Source organism: Rissa tridactyla, chromosome W (genome assembly GCF_028500815.1).
Source record: "Rissa tridactyla isolate bRisTri1 chromosome W, bRisTri1.patW.cur.20221130, whole genome shotgun sequence".
Taxonomy (NCBI): domain Eukaryota; kingdom Metazoa; phylum Chordata; class Aves; order Charadriiformes; family Laridae; genus Rissa; species Rissa tridactyla.
Genome location: NC_071496.1, coordinates 5770885 through 5791910, shown reverse-complemented (window position 1 = coordinate 5791910; position 21026 = coordinate 5770885). Strand labels below are relative to the sequence as shown.

At 41.0% G+C, this 21026-nt stretch overlaps 1 protein-coding gene across 12 annotated transcripts in view; it reads left to right on the top strand.

The window, feature by feature from the left end:
- LOC128901948 (erbin-like) overlaps positions 1-12197 on the top strand; it is a 153337-nt gene extending 141140 nt beyond the window's left edge. For all 12 annotated transcript variants that reach the window (XM_054184140.1, XM_054184142.1, XM_054184144.1 and 9 more), the window contains 4 exons: positions 113-322; positions 1481-1573; positions 2147-2221; positions 9281-12197. In XM_054184140.1, the coding sequence (XP_054040115.1) occupies positions 113-322; positions 1481-1573; positions 2147-2221; positions 9281-9388 (486 nt within the window). In that variant the 3' untranslated portion in view covers positions 9389-12197. The remainder of the gene's footprint in view (positions 1-112; positions 323-1480; positions 1574-2146; positions 2222-9280) is intronic.
- Positions 12198-21026: the final 8829 nt, after the last annotated feature.

Below are 21026 nucleotides of genomic sequence, written 5' to 3'. Positions count from 1 at the left end.
ACGTTCCTAGAATTAAAAGCAGTCAAGCATGAGAAATATTGAAATAATAAAGGAGGAATTGAGGATTGTTCCTTATAAAATGTATGATATTGAGTATTCATGTTTTATTCAGATACCTTTGACAAATGGACAAATCTGCCAGCCTCAAAGACCTCAGACAAACTACAGTCAAGTCCATCATCTCCCTCCTCAATTATCAGTAGCAAGACATCCATCTAGAGAACAATTAATTGATTATCTGATGTTGAAAGTTGCCCACCAAGCTCCCTATACCCAGTCTCAGTGTTCCTCCAGACAAAGCCACGAATTGGCAAAGCAAGAGGTAAGGATAAAATCTGACTTGAATATATGACATCTGTCTGTCGGTGGCAGCGAATTGTTATATTGTTTTCATTTATTATTGTTTCTCTGTAGATGCTAACAAAAAACATATGTTATCTCAGTGCGATTCTACTACTGAAACCACATGTTCCTTCTAGTTTTGAGCTCTTTTTCCTTTTAATGTGAACATTTTTAAAGAGAAATGCTGTAGTTTCTTAACAGAATGTACCAGGATCTTATGCTTGCATCTTTATACTGAGATACAAATTTATTTCTTGACTACATTTATTGATCACTAACTAATTATTGATGTAGTAACTGAAAAAAATACAAAGTAGCAGTACAGCTTAGAGTACTTTACATCTATTCATTGCTATCCAGAATGGTTCAAAAATCTGCAAATGTAGAAGTGTGCAGCCCTAAACAAAAAACAGGATAAAAAAAAGCGTAAGCATCTGATGCATGCCTGATAATTATCAGTTTTATTTATGATAGACAGATACAGGTAAGAAATTGTTATACAATTTAATGGCTCTTTCATTGTGGGCAACTTTCTGTTCTTTGACATAAGATGTTTCCTCTGTATTGTTTTGGTTTTTGAGAAAATACTGAGCGCTATGTTTTCATTCTGTGCTAGAATGAGAACATCCAGTTTTTGTGTAAAATAAGTTTTCTAGTCAACTCTTCTGGCAAGAGAACGGGGAGACAGTGTTGGCTATGTAGAACTTAAAGTGAAAGTAGGAACTAGGTTTGGTTTTTTGTTTTGTTTTTTTTTTTTTAATTCAGCTAGAAGTAGCAAAGAAATGGGAAGAACAAGTTCTTTCATATGAACATGTATATTTGCTGGGGGCATTAAATTCATTTACACAATATCTAAATATCTCTGAATTTAAAGCCTGCATGGACTACTGATTATAATCATAGCAATATTGGAGTAAAACTTGTGTACAATGATGCAAGATGCTGTTGTACTGAAATCTTGTTCTGAATTAATATTATGAGATATAATACTCCCTTGAATTGTGATAAGTGGGGTTTTTGGAGGTTTTTCTTTTTTTTTAAAAGCTTTTGTTCAGCTGAATTCCTTAATAATAATTTCATTATGGTAGCTTTGGATGCAAATTTTCAGCCAGTTCTACCTTTGGTTGTAACTATCTAGATTCGAGTGAGAATTGACAAGAATCCAGAACTTGGATTTAGTATATCAGGAGGAGTTGGTGGCAGAGGGAATCCATTCAGACCTGAAGATGATGTGAGTATTTTATACTCTGATTATTTTTTTTCTATTTTTTACCAAATTAAAAAATATGTATATCCCCCAAACCCAAGCCACTAAATTCTGGGGCTTGATGGGAGAAAACTGAGGACAAATTATAGAAAATCAAGGTGGTAGGCAACCACTGTGGTCACATGAAAACTCAGAGGATTATTCTGGCTGAGTGTTTCTTGCACTGTTTAGATATCAGTCAACAGATTTTGAGATAGTGAATTATGGAGTTTACAATTAGGAAGCTTCTTAAAAGAGAACATGATTTAGCCTACAGCCTTATTTCTGGTGGTTGATTATTCATCTTGACATGTACATCAGCGAAATTAAACAAAGGCAGATCAGAATTTGCCCTTCAATATTCTTTTAAAGGCAATTCTCCTGGGTTAACATCAGAAAAGGAAGGTAGTCACAAAAGCCAGTAGATCTGTAGAATAATATCACATTCTCTTCTATGTAGGATAGAAATTGAGATGTTTTCAATTGCATCTGTTTCATGCTACCACAATATTTATGAAATAAGTTGTTAAAAATGTTTTCCACCTCCTGTTTTTCAAGGGTATATTTGTAACCAGAGTGCAACCAGAAGGACCAGCGTCTAAGTTGTTGCAGCCTGGAGATAAAATAATTCAGGTATTGTAGTCATCTAACTAACTAGCCTGTGTAATATACCAGTTCATTTTTAGTTTGCACCTTTTCTAAGAGCAGAATATTTCATTTTTATATAGATTGCCAGTATCTTTTCCAGAAATATTCTTATATTCTGGGATGATGCTTTTAGTTTTCTTTTACCTAACATTAGGATAGGTGATACAGGCTGAAGCATTAATCAGTTGGATTTCAAATTCTGGACATTTTTCGCACTTTTAAAGACAAAAAACAGGCCTAATGTTGTCATTCATGATGGAACATGAGCATTTTCATTAGGCTTTACTATCATTCAGTTATTTAACTAGTCTGAACACCAGCAGTTGCCCCTTACAACTCCTGTACCCAGCTGCAACTCTTACATCCCCCTCCATCCTGCAGTTCTTGCCAGTCTTTGCTGCCTTTCCCCCATCTGACAGGCAAGACACGTGCAAGTGCTTGATGAAGCTGCCTCTTGGCTGGCTGATATCTGTCTGGTCACAGCATGTACCTCCTGGCTGCCTCATCTGCTTGCAGGTGAGCCAAGTAGATTGCTTCAGGAGCCATGGCTTCTGAGCTGTAGCTGTGCAATTCTTTTCTGTAGGAAGTCAGTACCTTTCAGACCTCTATTGTATTAGATTTGTTTGAAATTTGTCTGATGGGCTCATAAGTTATTTGGGAAGGGGTCAAAGAAATGGACAAAGGGATTATATAATCCTTACTTTTTTAGGGAAATAAGCTAACAGGACGTTTGAACAGTGCTGTAGCCACCTTTAAAGTTGCAGAGCTTGTTAAAAATTATTAATTATTCACCACATTACTAGTTTGAGAATGCTTATAGAGTCAACTCTGATGCATTTCTGTTTTCTCCAAAAAAAAGCAAACCACCCACAAAAGATAAAAAATGGAAAAAAAACCCCACTATTATCTCAATTAAACCACAGCCTTGTGTGAGCTTTCTAAAACGAAGCCAAACTGAACACACAGCATAATTCTTCCAATGAAAGAAAAAGCCAACAAGCACACAGAAAAAACCCAAACACCTAAGATCAAGTTGTTCCAACTAAAAGATAGCTTGTTTTTGAGTGTGGCAAATAGTTCTGTACTTGTTCTTCCTCATTGGAGCAAGAGAAAGCTGGCTTTAAGTCCCAGTTCTCTTAACGATGTAGACAACTTTAAGGAAAGAGGGGAACCCTCCAACACTCCAGACAGGAACAGGCAGCATGTTAAACCTTTGAAAATACTGTCAGCATATTTGTTACATATTTATAGAGTGGAATGTGTGTGAAAGGGTGACTTTAGTTTAAATTTAATGATTTATTCCTGTATTAATGGAATTTCATTTGTCTGTGTGACATTTATAATGAAGTTTCCTTTTGTCGTGCTGATGCTCTGCTTGGGTTTTGTTTTTTGTTTAATGAGGAATTCATAGTTTGAAAAAGAGCTGAAGAAGTTGCATTTGCACGCTTAGACAATTACAGGCTGTTTCATTTCTCATAAGTAACAATATTTTTTGTGTAACAGCATGTTCTTTATACTCATGATAATCCCAGTGACAATGTAACGACAGTCCTACTGTCTTGCTGCTGCTTAGACAACACCTGCAGATTTTGACTGAATATCATCTCTCCCAAAATGACTTTGTTATGCTTGATTTTGCAACATTATCTGTAAAACATGCATTAGCCACGCATATGCATGTCTAATGCATATGTATAATAAAAATATTCTATGTGACTAGATAATTGCATGTAAGTCTTAAGATATTAAGATGATTCTGTGTATCATTTGTGCTGCATTTTCTTTTTGTGGCGTGGCTTTATTAAGGCTGTTAAATTTGAAGTCTGATGTTAACGGCTTAAAATTCAGCTTTCTCTTGGTTATTTGCAAATATATTCAATAACTTGTCGTGGTTTTAGCCAAATTGGCCAATGGCCGGCAACAGATGCTCTCCCCCCACCTCTTGCACAAGGAGAGGAGGAGGAGAGACAGAGAGATTTACGAGTTTAGAAGGAACTAAACTACTTTGATGAAATACTAATAATAAACTAAAAAGGAAATAATGAATCATAGAATCATAGAATGTTTTGGGTTAGAAGGGACCACAAAGATCATCTAGTTCCAATCCCCCTGCCCTGGGCAGGGACACCTCCCACCAGCCCAGGTTGCTCCAAGCCCCGTCCAACCTGGCCTTGAACCCCTCCAGGGATGGGGCAGCCACAGCTTCTCTGGGCAACCTGGGCCAGGGGCTCACCACCCTCACAGCAAAGAATTTCTTCCTAATATCTCATCTAAATCTCCCTTCTTTCAGTGTAAAACCATTACCCCTCATCCTATCGCTCCACTCCCTGATCAAGAGTCCCTCTCCAGCTTTCCTGTAGCCACTTCAGTTACTGGAAGGCTACATGGGATTAGAGTGCAAAGAACTTTTAGGCCCTTTCAGGATGAAAAGTTCATAGATGTCTTAAGTACATTTAATAGCATCTGTCTACAAATTGTTCATCTCTGTTGTTACTTGATGAAACAACCAAGGAGACTTTGGCAACATCATCCCATGAGACCATTACTGTCTATTTGCCTATAAGAGGTTCTGGGTATTCTTTCCAAATTCAGCAATGTTGTCTCTGCCATGAAAAGCCTTCAACCTGAGACACATAAGCAGAGAGAGGACATGGCATGTAGTAAAACCCACATTTAAAGATTCCCTCTTATCCCTCTCTTTCTGTTCCCAGTTTTTTGTTAAATTATTGTTAGTAGATCTCTCAGCTTCCTTGACCTCAACTAAATCACATTTCCTCCACCGACAGCTCCATGCAGATGCTTCTGGCATTCACTGTGCACTAAGCTGACACTGCTCAGTACTAAAGAAGATTTTGAAGTGCTAAATGCTCCCAGAAGCTCCTGTCATTGTCTCAAGAGAGGACAGTTTTCTTGCCAGAGAGATAGGATGGTAAAATGATAAGATTGATGGAGATGAGGCTAATATAAAATAGCTAGGATAGGACTTTTTTTTAGGACTCTTGACTTCTGCTTAGCAGAACATCCACAAAAGGTGCATAAACAAAGGCAGAAGGTAAAGCTGAGGCTACATGAGTGGAGATGGAAAACTGAATTTTGTTTTCATGTCTGTTTGTGTGAATTCATTGTTCTTGACAAGAACATTGAGTGTTAGAGGAGCATCTCCAGAGTTTGATCTGAAAACAGAAATAATCCTTTTATGGATTTTTATACTGGGGCAAGAAAGCTGGCTGAGGAAGAGGTAACTGGACCCTGTACCTGTTCTAGGACTAACCTGGCAGTGTCATTGGTTACAATTGATGTGCCTTCCATTTTTATAGATTTACAGATTACAACCAACTTTTCAAAAAAATATCTGTGTTTATCCTTAATAAGAGGAGAAAAGTCAAATATTTTCTTTTGTAGCTCATAGGATATCATTAGCTGGAAGACCTGCGGAGGTGCCTATTGATATTCACAGGTTACTTCCTCTACGATTAAAAACATCGCCATTCTATCAGTGAGAAACTGCTTCCCCTGAACTATAGCTCCACTTCCAACTTGTCTGACCTTTATATCTGCAGCTTGATGAGTTAAATCAGTGTCACAGCCCATGGAGTGGCGAGGTTACTTTGACAGAAGCACAGAGACATTGTGAGTTCTGGTTTTCATGCTTGAGGATCTCACCCTTTCCGTAAGATGCAATTTGCATTCCCTTCACTTGCAACACCTGAGAGCAGCAGAGGGAGCACACGGGGGGAATTTGGCTCTCCAAGGGGCACAGGAGATTGTTTTGTACAGGGTGTAATCCTACGGGTGGCAGAAGGATGAACCAAAAGACCAGGCAGAGTCTTCTTTTCACCTCTACCACCTGCGATTTACAAAGCCATTGCTGGGGGCAGCTATCAAAACCCAAACAAATCCCAAGTGCCCTCCAAACAAAAGGCTAATTTAATTTAAAATTGATTTGCACTCTTGGTACAAGACACTTGATTTTGTAACGTTCAGCAGTAGCATACAAATAAAAAGAGCATCTAACACTGATTAACATCTGAGTCATGGATTGCTGGGGTATGTTAACGCCAGCTGAATTTAGCTATTCAACTGTCACAGGATCTCCTCCTCAATATTAAACTTTCCTGGTGTAATTTACCAGTCCTTCATTCATTTGTGCATATGCTCGGCACATGGTCCCAAAGCTTGCATGATTATTTTCCCATATATAAAAAGCACACTGACTTTTCATTAAAATCGCTTCCCCTGAACTATAGCTTCACTTCCAACTTGTCTGACCTTGTTATTTGACAAGAACAATGTGCTCAAAGAACAGGCTCACAATAGCTTCTATCAATCAAGTACTCTGTGGAAAACCAAAAATGACAATGAAACCTACAGCATTAAATAATCCACAATGCTGGAAATTAGTCAGGAATCTGTTGTGCTTGAAAAAAAAATGTCTTTTTAATAAATTGGATTTCAGTATCAATTACAAGCCATGGATTACCAGCTGAGTGGAGACTGTTTTGATTTGCACTTACAAACTCTGGGGGAGCTTGCCCGTGTACATATTCAAGCCATTGGTGTCACTGTAAGCCTGCTGGGCTTGGTGACATTTAAGCGATGTGGACACTATCCTTCTTGAACCGGGGAGCCCAGAACTGGACACAGTACTCCAGATGCGGCCTCACCAGGGCAGAGTAGAGGGGGAGGATGATCTCCCTCCACCTGCTGGCCACACTCTTCTTGATGCACCCCAGGATGCCATTGGCCTTCTTGGCCTCAAGGGCACATTGCTGGCTCATGGTCATCCTGTTGTCCACCAGGACTCCCAGGTCTCTTTCCACAGAGCTGCTCTCCAGCAGGTCAGCCCCCAACCTGTACTGGTGCAGGGGGTTATTCCTCCCCAGGTGCAGCACCCTACACTTGCCCTTGTTGAATTTCATAAGGTTTCTCTCCGCCCAACTCTCCAGGTCTCTCTGTATGGCGGCACAGCCTTCTGGTGTGTCAGCCACCCCTCCCAGCTTTGTGTCATCAGCAAACTTGCTGAGGGTGCCCTCTATCCCTTCATCCAGGTCATTGATGAATATATTGAAGAGGACTGGGCCCAGTACTGACCCCTGGGGGACACCACTTGTCACTGACCTCCAACTAGACTCTGTGCCTGTAATCACGACCCTCTGAGCTCTATCTTCCAACCAGTTTTCAATCCACCTTACTGTCCATTCATCTAACCCACTCTTCCTAAGCTTCCCTATGAGGACGTGTAATGGGTTCTTTTCTGGAGAGATTCCAATGTACAAACCAGAGCCCACGCAAGGAAAAAAAAAAGGTTAACTCTGCTTTATTGTGAAGCCTTGCTACAGGGAAAAAAAAGCAGTGAATTCAGCTTTATTGCGAAGCCTTGCAAACGGTTCCCAAATGTCCCAAAAGTTACTTCAGAGAGTCTTACCAACCCATAGACTGTAGTAGCACCGCCGAGCAGCAGGATAACGAGGAGACACATTGGTACGGCAGAGGGAAGGCAGGCACAGCACTTGTTCAGGGCATCCCCTGTATCTTCAAAGTGCGTTCATGTCTCTCTCTCTCCCTCTCCAGCCTGAGACAGCCCCCTTATATCCTGCACCGGATTGAGTGGAAAAGTACAGGCTAGAGTCGCTGCACGCGTGGCCAGCGTATGCAGTGAGCCTCACCAGGCTCACGATCCAGCTTTGCTAACAGCGGCTGTCTGATACCTGACTACATTGTTGCACTCCCTTCTTGTTGTTTTCTTCTTTGAAGGTCAGGTTCTCATGGATACGCACAGAGTTTTTGCAGCAACAGTACTGAGGTCCTTTCTCTCAGCACGTATACTGGGTTTGGTTCAACTAGTAATTTTCCGTCGTGTCTCACTCGGACCATCCTCTATTATCCCTAACACAGGATGCTGTGGGAGACCATGTCAAAAGCCTTGCTGAAGTCAAGGTAGACAACATCCACTGCCCTCCCCTCATCTATCCATCCAGTCATGCCATCATAGAAGGCAATCAGATTAGTCAGACATGATTTCCCCTTGGTGAATCCATGTTGAGTACTTCTGTTAGCTTTCTTTTCCTCCACATGCCTTGAGATGACGCCCAGAACGAGCTGGTCCATCATCTTTCCAGGGATGGAGGTGAGGCTGACTGGCCTGTAGTTCCCCGGCTCCTCCTTCTTGCCCTTTTTGAAGACTGGAGTGACATTGGCTTTCCTCCAGTCCTCAGGCACCTCGCCTGTTCTCCAGGACCTTTCAAAAATAGATACAGTGAAATAGATACAGTATATACAAAACTATATCAAGCTCCCAGGATGACATCACTGGCAGGCACTGGGGAAGTCCCAGACTGGACTCAGCAACAAGTGGGAACTGGATTCCAGAGCTGGAGTCAGGAACACACAGATCAGGATCAAAGGCAGATGAACAGACAGGGTCCTCCTCGGACATCAGCCATTGAAGAAAGAGGGCTGACCCTTTGATCCCTCAGCTTTTATACTGAGCATGGGGCAGATGGGATGGAATACCCTGTTGGTCAGTTTTGGGTCACCTGTCCTGTCCGCTCCTCCCTGCAGGTGGGACCCCTCTACACTTTTCCATTTCCGATCCTCCAATGGGGCAACTAATGAAATTAGCTGACCTTGGTTGTTGTAGCAATAAGTATAAGCAAGAGCCTCTCTGCATACCGTTCCTTGGCACAAACTGTAAACATTGGTCTTATCACTCTGAGAATGAACAGTTTTTGGCACAACATGCTGTTAATTTCAGAGAGTTAGAGGAGGCCTAGCTAAGAAATAAAATTACTGAATAGAAAGTTGGTTCTGTTTTACCTCAAACCAGGACAAAACTTCAGGGTAAAATTCTTCCAAGGCTAACAAAATAGTTTTATTTCTTGTAGCATATAGGTACGTGTTCAGCTCACATCAACAATGTAATCTGCAAATCTGCAGTGTTTTGTTGTCTGCATTCATATAAAATTTGATTATTTAAAATTTATTTCAAGATTAAATTAACATGAAATATGAGACTAATTTTCAGTTTTAAAATTTTCTTTTTAGGCTAATGGATACAGCTTCATCAATATTGATCATGGACAAGCAGTATCTTTGCTAAAGACTTTTCAGAACGCAGTGGAACTCATCATTGTACGAGAAGTTTCTTCATAAATACTGTGGATTGAGGGGAAAAGCCAGCAGAATTCATTGAAAGACTTATGGGAATATTTTGCCTATTTTTATACACGAAAGTAACTTTAAAAGAATTACGATCAAAATTTGTGCAGGAAATTAAATCCTGAACTTGTGGTTTAAGGGTGAAAAACCACTGTATAGAACGTTCAAGAAATCATTTTGGCAATTCATATGGTGAATAAACTTGGTTTTAAGCATTATAGCAATCTAAAGATCACTCCTCCAAGAACAAACCTGTGTTGGTTTTTTGTACAGGTGGTAGTTTTATTTTTGGATAATTCATACACATTACTAAACTTTGTGCAAGGCTTTGCGAAGCCTTGGTTTTAGGCAATGGACAGATGGCAGGACTCTGTCGTGTAGCTGTTTATTGCCTTTATTTTTATTCACCAGATGATAGTAATGTGTTATGCTAAAACCACTTCTGTAGATATGGACAGGAGATATGAAATGTTGGCTTTGCTATGTGCACATTGTATAGATGAATGGGTAGCTGGAACATGGTGCTGGTTGGACAGAATAAAGGTCAGGTGAGACAACTCTCTGCTACATAAATCTGCAATCAAGAAAGAAGAAAAAAGTGTTTAGTTTTGGAGTGTATGTCTACCAATAGAAAATGCAATAAAACCTTACGGTGTTTTTCTAGGAAGACTGTAACTAAAAATTTGTGATATTCTCCAGGATTTGTTCTTAATGTAGTCACTGAATATTCATTTGCCACATGTAATTCATGTTTAGTTGGGTTTTCTTGCATACAGAACTTTTTCAACTGTGCTGTGGAAATGTGCCCAGAGGTTTTTCTCTGCCATGGAAATCCCCAGTTTTGTGCAAATGGTGATACTTATTATAAAAAGTACTCCATTTTAACCTTATAGCTATATTTTAAAAATGAAACTGAAATGGACAGTTTTCAAAGCTGTTGCCTGTAATATATATTTAAACACCAACAAAGTAAATGATGCAGGAAAGGTTATGAAAGTCATCTCGATTTTGTTTGGCCTTTCCATTGCCTTGTTAATCAAAAAGGAAACCATACATATGGAGCTAGGTAACCAAAGCAAGTTTGTGAAACTTTAAACAGTGATGGAAAATTGCTGTGGTGAGATGGATAGTAAAGGGAGGGTGTACTTACAACCCACCAGATCGTAATGATGTTTCTTAAAGGGCTGTTCCTACAGATAACATTAAATGTGAACTAGACGCTTGAGAGTCATTAAAGGGTTTCTAACTATGTTAATGTAATAGTGATTTACCACAGGCTGCCTTTGTTCCTTATTACTGTGTAAAATATTCAATTATGCTTTTATTAATTTTGTTTACCAGAAACATTAACTTTATTTTTCTCTTTCTCCTTTGTAATTGTATAGAGACTGCATAATCTGCAGTGATAATTAATACGCAGTTGTTATGGACCAGGGAAAAGTGCCACAGAAGACCAATAACTGTTTTTAATCAGGGCTAATGATTAGACTGTCATTGGAGCAATATTCAGTTATTGCAGTTTATTTTTAATTACATATAAGTTAGTAGTTTGAAACGGGTATAAGTTGCTTTTTACAACCCATGTGTACAAAAGTAAATGCTTTTAATAAAGCTAGCAAAAACACCAGCCTCCTGTAGTTTTGGGACAATGAGCTGGAAGAGAGAGGAATTATACATAGCTAGTGGTAATAAACAGGCAGTACTTAAATAAGTGAACTCTGATATTATTGCACTTCTTTCAAAGATGTTAACTATTGCTTATTTTACTGTGTATAGTTCTAATAATTTTAATTGAAACCCTTTAGCAACTCTTTGTATATTTTAATTCTTTTTAGTTGTGTTTTGGTAATATTTACATAGGAAATGATTTTTTTATATATTAGCAGAAATATGCTGTATTTTGATAAAATTCACTTATTTTCTGTGTGCTGTTAATATTCAAAGAAAAGAATGAGAAACATAGCTATATAATGGCAGGCTTCAGCATTCCCCTTCTAAGATGTGTTTTGTTGTTGTTTAGTTTCTATTTTTTTAATTGAAAATGCAAAATGTTCACACTGCCTTTTAAAGGGAATGCATACAGACAAGTCCTAAATTTACTTGGTCTTCTACATAACATGTATCTTTGGGAAGGGGAAAAGTCCAAAAAGCAGAACTGATTCTTTACTGATCTTGGACTGACTTTGTATATGTTTTGCAGTACATTTAAATATATCACTGAGGAATTATACTGTATTGTATTTTGCTTTAATGGTAACAGAAGTTTTAAACTTAATTTTTGGATTTACATATCACAGGAAAACTCTACCAAAAACCATTTGGCTCTGGTAGAACTGTAGGAGTAGATTTATAGCAAGAAGCTTAGTACTACTTGTGGAAATAGAATAGAATAGTTGGAAGGGACCTACAACGATCATCTAGTCCAACTGCCTGACCAGTTCGGGGCTGACCAAAAGTTAAAGCATGCCTCTTAAACGCTGACAGGCATTGGGTGGGCATCAACCACCTCTCTAGGAAGCCCCTTCCAGTGTTTGACCATCCTCTCGGTAAAGCGGTAAATAAATGCTTCCTAATGTCCAGCCTAAACCTCCCCGGCACAGCTTTGAACCATTCCCATGCGTCCTATCACTGGATCCCAGGGAGAAGAGATCAGCACCTCCCTCTCCACTTGCCCTCCTCAGGAAGCTGCAGAGAGCAATGAGGTTGCCCCTCAGCCTCCTTCTCTCCAAACTAGACAACCCCAGAGTCCTCAGCCGCTTCTCATAGGACATGCCCTCCAGCCCTTTCACCAGCTTTGTTGCCCTCCTCTGGATGCATTCAAGGACCTGAACATCCTTCTTAAATTGTGAGGCCCAGAACTGCACACAGTGCTCCAGGTGAGGCCGCACCAACGCTGAATACAGCGGGATAATCATCTCTTTTGACCAGCTGGTTATGCTGTGTTGGATGCACCCCAGGATGCAGTTTGCCCTCTTGGCTGCCAGGGCCCACTGCTGACTCCTATTGAGCCTGCTGTCAACCTGCTCCCCCAGATCCCTTTCCGCAGGGCTGCTCTCCAGCCACTCCTCTCCCAATTTATTCTTGTGCCTGGCATTACTCCTTCCCAGGTGCAGAATCCAGCATTTGTTCTTGTTAAGTTTCATGCCACTGATGATTTCCCAGTGCTCCAATCTACCTAGATCCCTCTGCAAGGCCTCTTGTCTCTCAAGAGGGTCAACAGCATCTCCCAGTTTGGTATCATCAGCAAACTTGCTAATGGTGCATTCAACTCCTGCATCCAGATCTTTGATAAATATATTGAACAGAACTGGCCCTAGAATTGAATCCTGAGGAACACCAATGGTGACTAGTTGCCATCCAGATGTAGCCCCATTCACTACAATCCTTTGAGCTCTGCCCTTCAGCCAGTTCTTCACCCAGTGCACCATGAACCTGCTCATCCCACAGTTGAGCAACTTGTCTAGAAGGATGCTGTGAGGGACAGTATCAAAAGCCTTACTAAACTTCCAGAAAAACTACATCTTCCCTTCACCCACTAGGCAGGTGACCTTAGCATAGAAGGATATCAAAGTAGTTAAACAAGACTTTCCCTTTGTGAACCCATGTTGACTGTGCCTGATCATTGCATTGTTGTGTAAATGCCTTTCAATAGCACCCAGTATGATCTGCTCCATAATTTTTCCAGGTACTGAGGTTAGACTAACAGGTCTGTAGTTTTCTGGGTCTTCCCTCTCGCCCTTCTTGTAAATTGGAATAACCTTGGCTAGCTTCCAGTCAGTGGGGACCTCCCCAGACTCCCAAGACCTTTGGTAGGTGATCGAGAGGGGTCCTGCCATAACATCCACTAGCTCCTTCAGTACTCTGGGATGAATCCCATCAGGCCCCATGGACTTGTAAACATTCAGCTGATCCCTTACAATTTCAGTATCCACAAATGGAAAGTCACTGCTCCCATACTCATGGTCCTCCGACTCATGGGATCGGGCAGCCCAAGGTCTATCAGTATTATTAAAGACTGATGCAAAAAACACATTGAATGCCTCTGCTTTTTCTTCATCCCTATTAGTCAGATGACCATCTTCAACAAGTATTAGGCCAATGTTTTCCTTAGACATCCTCTTGCTATTAACATACTTGCCAAAGCTTGTCTTCAGTAAATCGGCAAATTAATTACCTAATAAAACATGGATTATTTGGTGAACATTGGAGTTTTCAGTTGACTGAAATGTATTTGTTCCTTTAGCGTCTGTGTGTAAAGGTAAACACATGTCAAACTAGATGATGTTGCAGAGAGCGGGAGGAAGATGTCTCCTGAACTAGTCCAGCCAGGATTCAGCAGGAGGAGAGACAATATTGGTACTTTTCATTTTGAATGCATCTTAAACTACATTTTGAATAGAATAAAATCCATCAGCAGCCTAAGTTACTCAGCATGGCAATGAGTTGATGCAAACTCTGTTAATTTTCTATTCTTAATAGGTCATTAAAGAATCAGTTCAACTGATGTAATGAAAAGATGAAATCTCCCACATATTTATTATGTAAATATTTTTTAATTTCTTTTTTGGACTGGAGTTTAAAAAAGTGTATATACTTGAAAGCATTCTATGAACACAAACATAGCAATAAGTGACACAGAATCAAACCTTTATGATTATTTGGGGTTTTTTTAAGAAATATTATCTTGTCAACAGCTATGAAATGTTTTTATTGATCAGCATTTATTCAACATTCCAAATTTGTGTTTATAATTAGACTGTTTCTGAGGTAACACACAGAGAATAGATAATAAACTAATGCTTTTTAAAGCTGTGTGTAATCGACTTATTTAACTTATAGGAAATTCTCCATAACATGATTTTGTTCTTCTATAGCTTGTGTAGACTTTAGTCCTCTATCAATATCTGTTACTAAAGGCTTATTTGTGTTTCTGGCTCTGTGCATCTCAGTGTCCAGGGGTCTGCTCTAGCTGATTTAATTGCAAAACCAGGTTATTCAGAATAAATACCTTTGCAAATAACCCGATCTTGCAATGAAATCAGCTAGGGCACCCAGTGGCTGCTCTCCTGAAGAGATGAGTAGTCTTTGTCTGATGCAAATTAAGAAATTTCAATAGCAGAGAGACGTGATTAAGTCAAGAAGCAGAGTTAAAATTAAGAGTGTCTTGGGAGTGCTCTAATGAGATATACAAGGGTTATGTGGTAAAGAAAATGAAGAGCTACTAGAATGATTGGCTAATCCCAAATGAACATCAAATTCTGCCTTACAACTTGGGTTTGAAAGTAAACATCTAAAAAGAAAACCTTATCTCATGCCACAGGACATGATTTTTGGAAAAACTGGGTTTGTCTTTACTCATTCCACAGACTTGTATTTTAAGTGACGTCTCGAATATTCTCACTCCAGTTGAGAAAGTTTAAGAGTACGCTCATATTTGTCAAAAGTGAGTGAACCTAATGTGCTGTTCCACTAAAGCATTGCTGCATACTTATCACAGCAGAAGTCATTTAGATAGTTCTTGCTTTGCTCATATAACAGTGAAGGTTCTTTAAGAATTTATAATTTTATACTTGAACTGACAGTTTTCATGAAATGATAAATGTTACTGTTTCACTAAGCAGAATGATCTCCAATGTACAGAAGTATTACTGCAACAAGCTGATAAAAGCATTATATATCTACGAGGCAGTTGCTTTTAGGTTTAGGAACCCACTGCTTTTAATTCACATTCTTATTCATACTTAATGAGAAAGCAATAAAATACATGATTTTTTAATTTTCTGTGACATGACTCCATCTGATTCTTCTTACAATTATGAAGACGAAAGAAAACTAACATTGACTGTTGGCAGGGAGAGGAAGCTTTTATAATGATGAGCTAAGAAAGCAAGCCACTGGAAACTGATAAAAATAAATTTCATATCACGTTTCACATCATATTGCTGTCTTTATAGTTTATTTTTGTTTAAGAAATTAAGCTTTCTATAGCTATCCATGTTATTCAGTAGCCAGGGCTTTCAGGTTACACAGAGGAGGTGCACACACCGTTTCTGTACAGACACATTTTCCAATAGTGAAAAGATTTTAAATTTCTAGACTTGTTGCATTTTTGAAAGTGATGGCTAGAGTGTGACGGATGCACCCACTCTGAATGAGTGAACAGTACTTTGGTTCAGGCATCACTGACAAGTAGGCCTGACTGAAATCAGCCTTGCTGTGCAAACCTTGAGAATTGTGCTAGGAGCCAAGGAGTCTAGGCCACATGTTATCAGGAACAAACAAGCTAACAGTACCAGCCTGAACTGGGACTAGACAAAACTAAAACTGCTACAGCTGCACACCTGCACATACACCAAGGGCAGGAGGGGGTTGACTAAGAGTCAATCACTTTACGCTATAAATATCTGTAGCCCCCCCAAGCCTATTGAGCTCTCCTGTATGGCAGCAGACTGCACGGCAATCTCCCCCTTGAGCAGGGACACCTCTCAAGGTTACTCCTCAAGGTTGAGACTCCTTACCTGGCATCTGATATCTATAACGAGGTAAGCGACATTTTACATTAGGCCTAAAAGTATATTGTATGCTAGTGACATTTATATATCCAGCTATAGCTTAATTATTAGAAGCATAGTAAGTAGTAGAGTGTTTGACCACTGTCTAAATCGTTGTCTTAATCATCATCTAATGACCATCTAAATCATCATTTAAATCATCATCAAATCACTGTTTAATTACCATTCAATTATTGCTTAATCACCATTTGATTTTCATTCAATCATCAATTAATTACCATTGGATCATCATTTAATCATTAATAAAACCTTTTTAGTAAACCCCACAATGATGACTTTTCTCAATAATTCGCCTGTGACATAGAGATGATACGATTACTTAATTATGTGAATATTAAGAGTTGCTACATCCCCACCAGTGCTTAGTGAGGTGGATGCCATTTTTCCAAGCAGACATTGATCCTCAAAGAGGGTCCCATGGTGATAGAAACCAAAACCATGTTGCTGACCAATTGTTGATGCTCAGTATCAGTCCCCTCCTCCTCATGCCCTCTCTCCTCTAGCAAGATTGAAGAGAAGAGCAGCTGGGACCCCATGCCCCTGACCATTCCCCCCAGAGACTGTGAGGGGTTAGATCCTCTCTTGGTTGCCCTGGAGGTATTGCTGGTGCCCACATGGAAGAACATCAAGGGGTCATAGTCAGAGGGTTGGACAAACTTTGGCTCAACTCCTTCTCCCGATCGACCATGATCTTACAGGCAAACAACAAACAACCAGCGATACGCCCTGCACAGGCAAGCCGTTCCCGAGAGCGTAAACATGTCGGCTGGTGAAAACTCCCCCAATATTTCAGGACTTCCATCGGTTCTACGGCCCATCGTGGTCTATCTATGCGGGGCGCGCTCGCCTTACATCTAGACATTGTGTATATACAAACTTCTTCACTTGACGGAGTGTCAGCCCTAGTTGCATACGAGAACAGTACCACACCGGGCAGAACACCTGCTCAAGGGGAGTCACCTAACGACACTGCACACAACAAAAAGCAAACAGTAGCACAGATGCTGATCAGCAGGTATAAGCTGGCACCCGCACACACTTACACAGCAGACATAAAAACCAGCACTTTTATCTCAGGGAGACGACTGGGGAGGGGAGGGGGCGAGGCAGGTGGTGGCGGGAGCGAAGTGGCTCCAGCTCCGTCCTTCTCTGCTGACATTCTGACAACACACCGCAATACCACGATTCCGGCTGCGCACGTATAAGCGGTTGATAAGGAGGAACAGATGCGATACCTGGCGCAAATGGAGAAGGGTTAAGAATGGAGGAGCGTGTCGCGTTAAAAGGACTGTAGTTTCGATGTTTGTCTGTCAGTGTCCCAGGACTTTCACTGATTTACTATCAGAGTCCCACCAAAGGACTTCCACTGAATCAGATTCACAAATAATCAAAATTAGTTATTTTATTGAGAGCAACAGTCGCAGATTCAAGATTGCCGTTGATAAATTCACTGACTATAATAGTGCTAATTACTTAAGGTTAATATTGCTAGCAAAAATAATGATAGTACAACAACCCGGGGCAACATTCACCAGAGGGTGACAGGCGCAGCGCTTACCCAGAAAGGCGTCCCTGCCTGGGGTGGAGGGAGAGAACACAGCCCATGGACTGGTCCGTCAGGTATCAAGTTTCTTCTCTCCCAATTTAACAGTCATTTTCTCCATCCTTTTATCCCCAAAATTACGAGGTTTCCCTCCCCTAGGTGACGTGTAGTATGATTTGGGTGGAGAGACGAGAGCTATAGTCATATATGTTTAGCATGATCTCTAAAATCTTCATTAGCGTGTACAGGGGTGTCAACTTTAATATGCATTTCACAGGTAATGAGGCAAAGGTCAATTACCGGGCATGGGAGCCTCTCAAGGAAACAAAGAGCTACACAAGGTCTCTGTTATCTTGATTTTACTGTCTCTGCTGAGGAAAAGCAGGGCTGTCCTGGCTCCCCAAGACTACCCCGTCATTTATGTATCCTGTGATAGCCAGACAAGCCTTCACTCCCCTGGGCTGCACAAGAGATAGCAAAGCCAGTCTTAATTGCTCTTTGAGCACAGAGACTTCACCTCATTATCCAAATTCCACAGAGCGCGATAACGACTTTTGTCGCTGTTGCTGTAAAATCTCCTCTGCAGTTGGAGCAGATGCAGGCATAGCTTTAATTGGGGTTAAAGGTGGATATAAATCAGGTTCGGTCTCTGGATTTATTGGACCAGGATCAAAGGGATCTTCCAGCTCTTCGCCTCCCGAATTCTGCTTTTGGTAATGTTCTGCAGGTTTGGGAATTTCAGCAGATTCAGGCTGAGGGTCTGCAACTGGGAGTATTACGTCAACAGACTGAGGTTCCTCTGGGGGAGCTTTTGGTGCCCCTTCAGCAACCCCTTGCAGGGCTTGCTCTGCGGGATACAGTGTTCGTATGGCAGTGTATACAGCTTGCCAAGTAAGTATTATTCCTTCTGGCAAGGACAACTGCAGCGTCTCCTGCGTTTGCAATTCCTCCCCCACTTTTTTGCCAGTGAGCTAAATCATAGGACCCCCCCTTCAGGGAACCATGAGCAATAATCATGTATCCACACAAGCAAAGTCACTAGTTTGACAGGGGCCGCTTTAAAGCCCTGTTCTGTGAAAGTGCGCTGCAGAATTTCAAGTTGCAATTTCTGTTCTCGAGTAGCTGTTTGTCCATTTTTAATATCTACCGTGGCTGCTCACCTTTTTCGTCCAGCAAACGGTGATGAAAGTAATTGTTTAGAGAGCTCTCAGTATGAATTCCTCCATCCAGACACGGGTTACACCACCGGATAATTATTTCTTCATATCTCTGTTCCTTTTAATCCTTGTTCTTTTAAGCCACGTTGGGCGCCATCTGCGGTGTATGAAGGCATGGACTCTGTCTGTGATGAGCACAAAATTGTTTATTGCTTCTCAGGCCTCGGCTTTTATACCCGAGCTCTAAAACTTTCCATGTACCTGCTAGGCAAGTAAACACATATTTCAGATCACTAACCCAGTCGCCTTATTCAGTTCCCACCAAGATAAGCACGCGAAGCTGTTTTCTTGTTCCATGTTTATATTGAACCATCCGTATCGATATCTGCATTCCTGTTTCTGTGTGCTCTGCTCACTGTGTCCTTGGCTGTACACAGGCCTCTGCTCGTAGATCTGCCACAGGGGTACACCACTACTGACTCATCGCCAGTTGGATTTTGTGCCACTGATCCCAACTCTTTGAGCAGGGCAGTTCAGCCAGCTTCCATTGCATCTGATTGCCCACTCATCTAGTCTGCACTTCATCAATTTGTCTATGAAGATGTTATGGGACGCAGTCACAAAAGCCTTGCTAAAGTCAAAATAAACACTATCAGCTGTTCTCCCCTCATTCATGGAGCCAGTCATTTCATTGCAGAAGGCATCAGGTTGGTCAGGCATGATTTTCTCTTCATAAATCCATGCTTGTAACTCACAATCACCTTCTTGTCCTATTATGGTTTGAGAAAACCCATAACAATTTATTGTTGTTTAGACAATTGTCACCTGATGGCCCCTCCCCACCCAGAAAGGGGAATTGGGGAAAGCAAGGAAACACAAGGGTTGAAATACAAACAGATTTAATAGAATAAGACTAAATAATTAACATTAATAATAAAGAACCAGTATTAATCCCGATACTAATATAAGATGTACAAGGATTATACTCAGCCAATTATATCAGTAGGAAGCTGTGCACTCCCAGCAGTGGACAGGAAATGTTGGACACTGCAAGCGCTACGGCTTCAGGAGAAAGGGAAGGCCTCAGGGATCCGGCACTGGGGCAAGGAGTTTCTCTGGACTGTCACCATCAAGGGAGAGAGAGACTACGCAGCAAACTTTCTAATTTATATTGAATGTGACATTCATGGGATGAAATAATCCTGTTGGCCAGGTTGAGTCAAATGCCCAGGCCTCGCTCCTCCTCCTCCCTGCACCTGGCAAGGCTTGAAAACCCAGGACATGTCCTTAATATGTTTGAAAATGGCTTCCAGGAGGATTTGCTCTGCCACTTTCCAAGGGACTGAGGTGAGGCTGACTGGCCTGTAGTTTTCCAGATGCTCCTTCTTTCCCATCTGGAATCTAGGGGTGACATTCACCTCCCCTAAAAACCACAACCTTTCAAAGATAATTAATGGTGGTCTCGCAGTGACATTGGCTAGATTCCTCAACACTCATAGGAACATTCCATCAGGTCCCATGGACTTGTGTATGTCCAGTATTCCCTAACCTGATTCTCTTCAGTCAAAGGTACATCTTCCTTGCTCCAGACTTTCCCACTGGTCTCATGGGCTTGCAATTTACAGAAGCAAGTCTTACCAGTAAAGACTGAGATGAAGAAGACATTAAGTACTCTAGCCTTTTCCATATACTTTGTCACCAAGACCCCTGCCCCATTCAGCAGCGGGCCTATGTTTTCGCTTGTCTTCCTGCTGCTGCTGCTTCTATGTTTGTAGAAGTCTGTCTTGTTGCTATTCACCTCCCTCCCTTGATTCAACTCTAGATGGGCTTTGGCTTTCCTAACCCTGTCTTTGTATGCTCAGATAGTGTCTCTGTATTCCTTCTGGATGACCTGACCCTGCTTCTACCTCATGTATGTTTCTTTACTATGTTTTACTTCTGTCAGGAGCTCCTTGTTTACTTCTACAAGCCTCCTACCACCTAGGTTTGACTTCCTGCACATCAGGAAGGACTGTTCCTGAGCTTGGAGATGGTAAACCTTAAAAAAAACCCAGCTCTCTTGGGCCTTTCTTCTTTTTAGAATCATCTCCCGTGGGATTCTTCCAGGCCAGTCCATGAACAGGCAAAGGTCTGCTCTCCTGAAATCCAGGGTTGTGATCCTGCTATTTGCTTTGTTCCCTCCTCTCAGGACCCAAACTCCACCGTCATTGTATTTAGGCTGCACAGCCTTAAGTGCCCCAGGTGTAGTTGAATCTGAAATTAAATTTTACCTTTTGTAAATTGCTTGAGACTTAGAACTATTTGATTTTATATCAAATATATGTGCTCTGTGGATAACATTCTTTTGGAAGTCCTTAAGG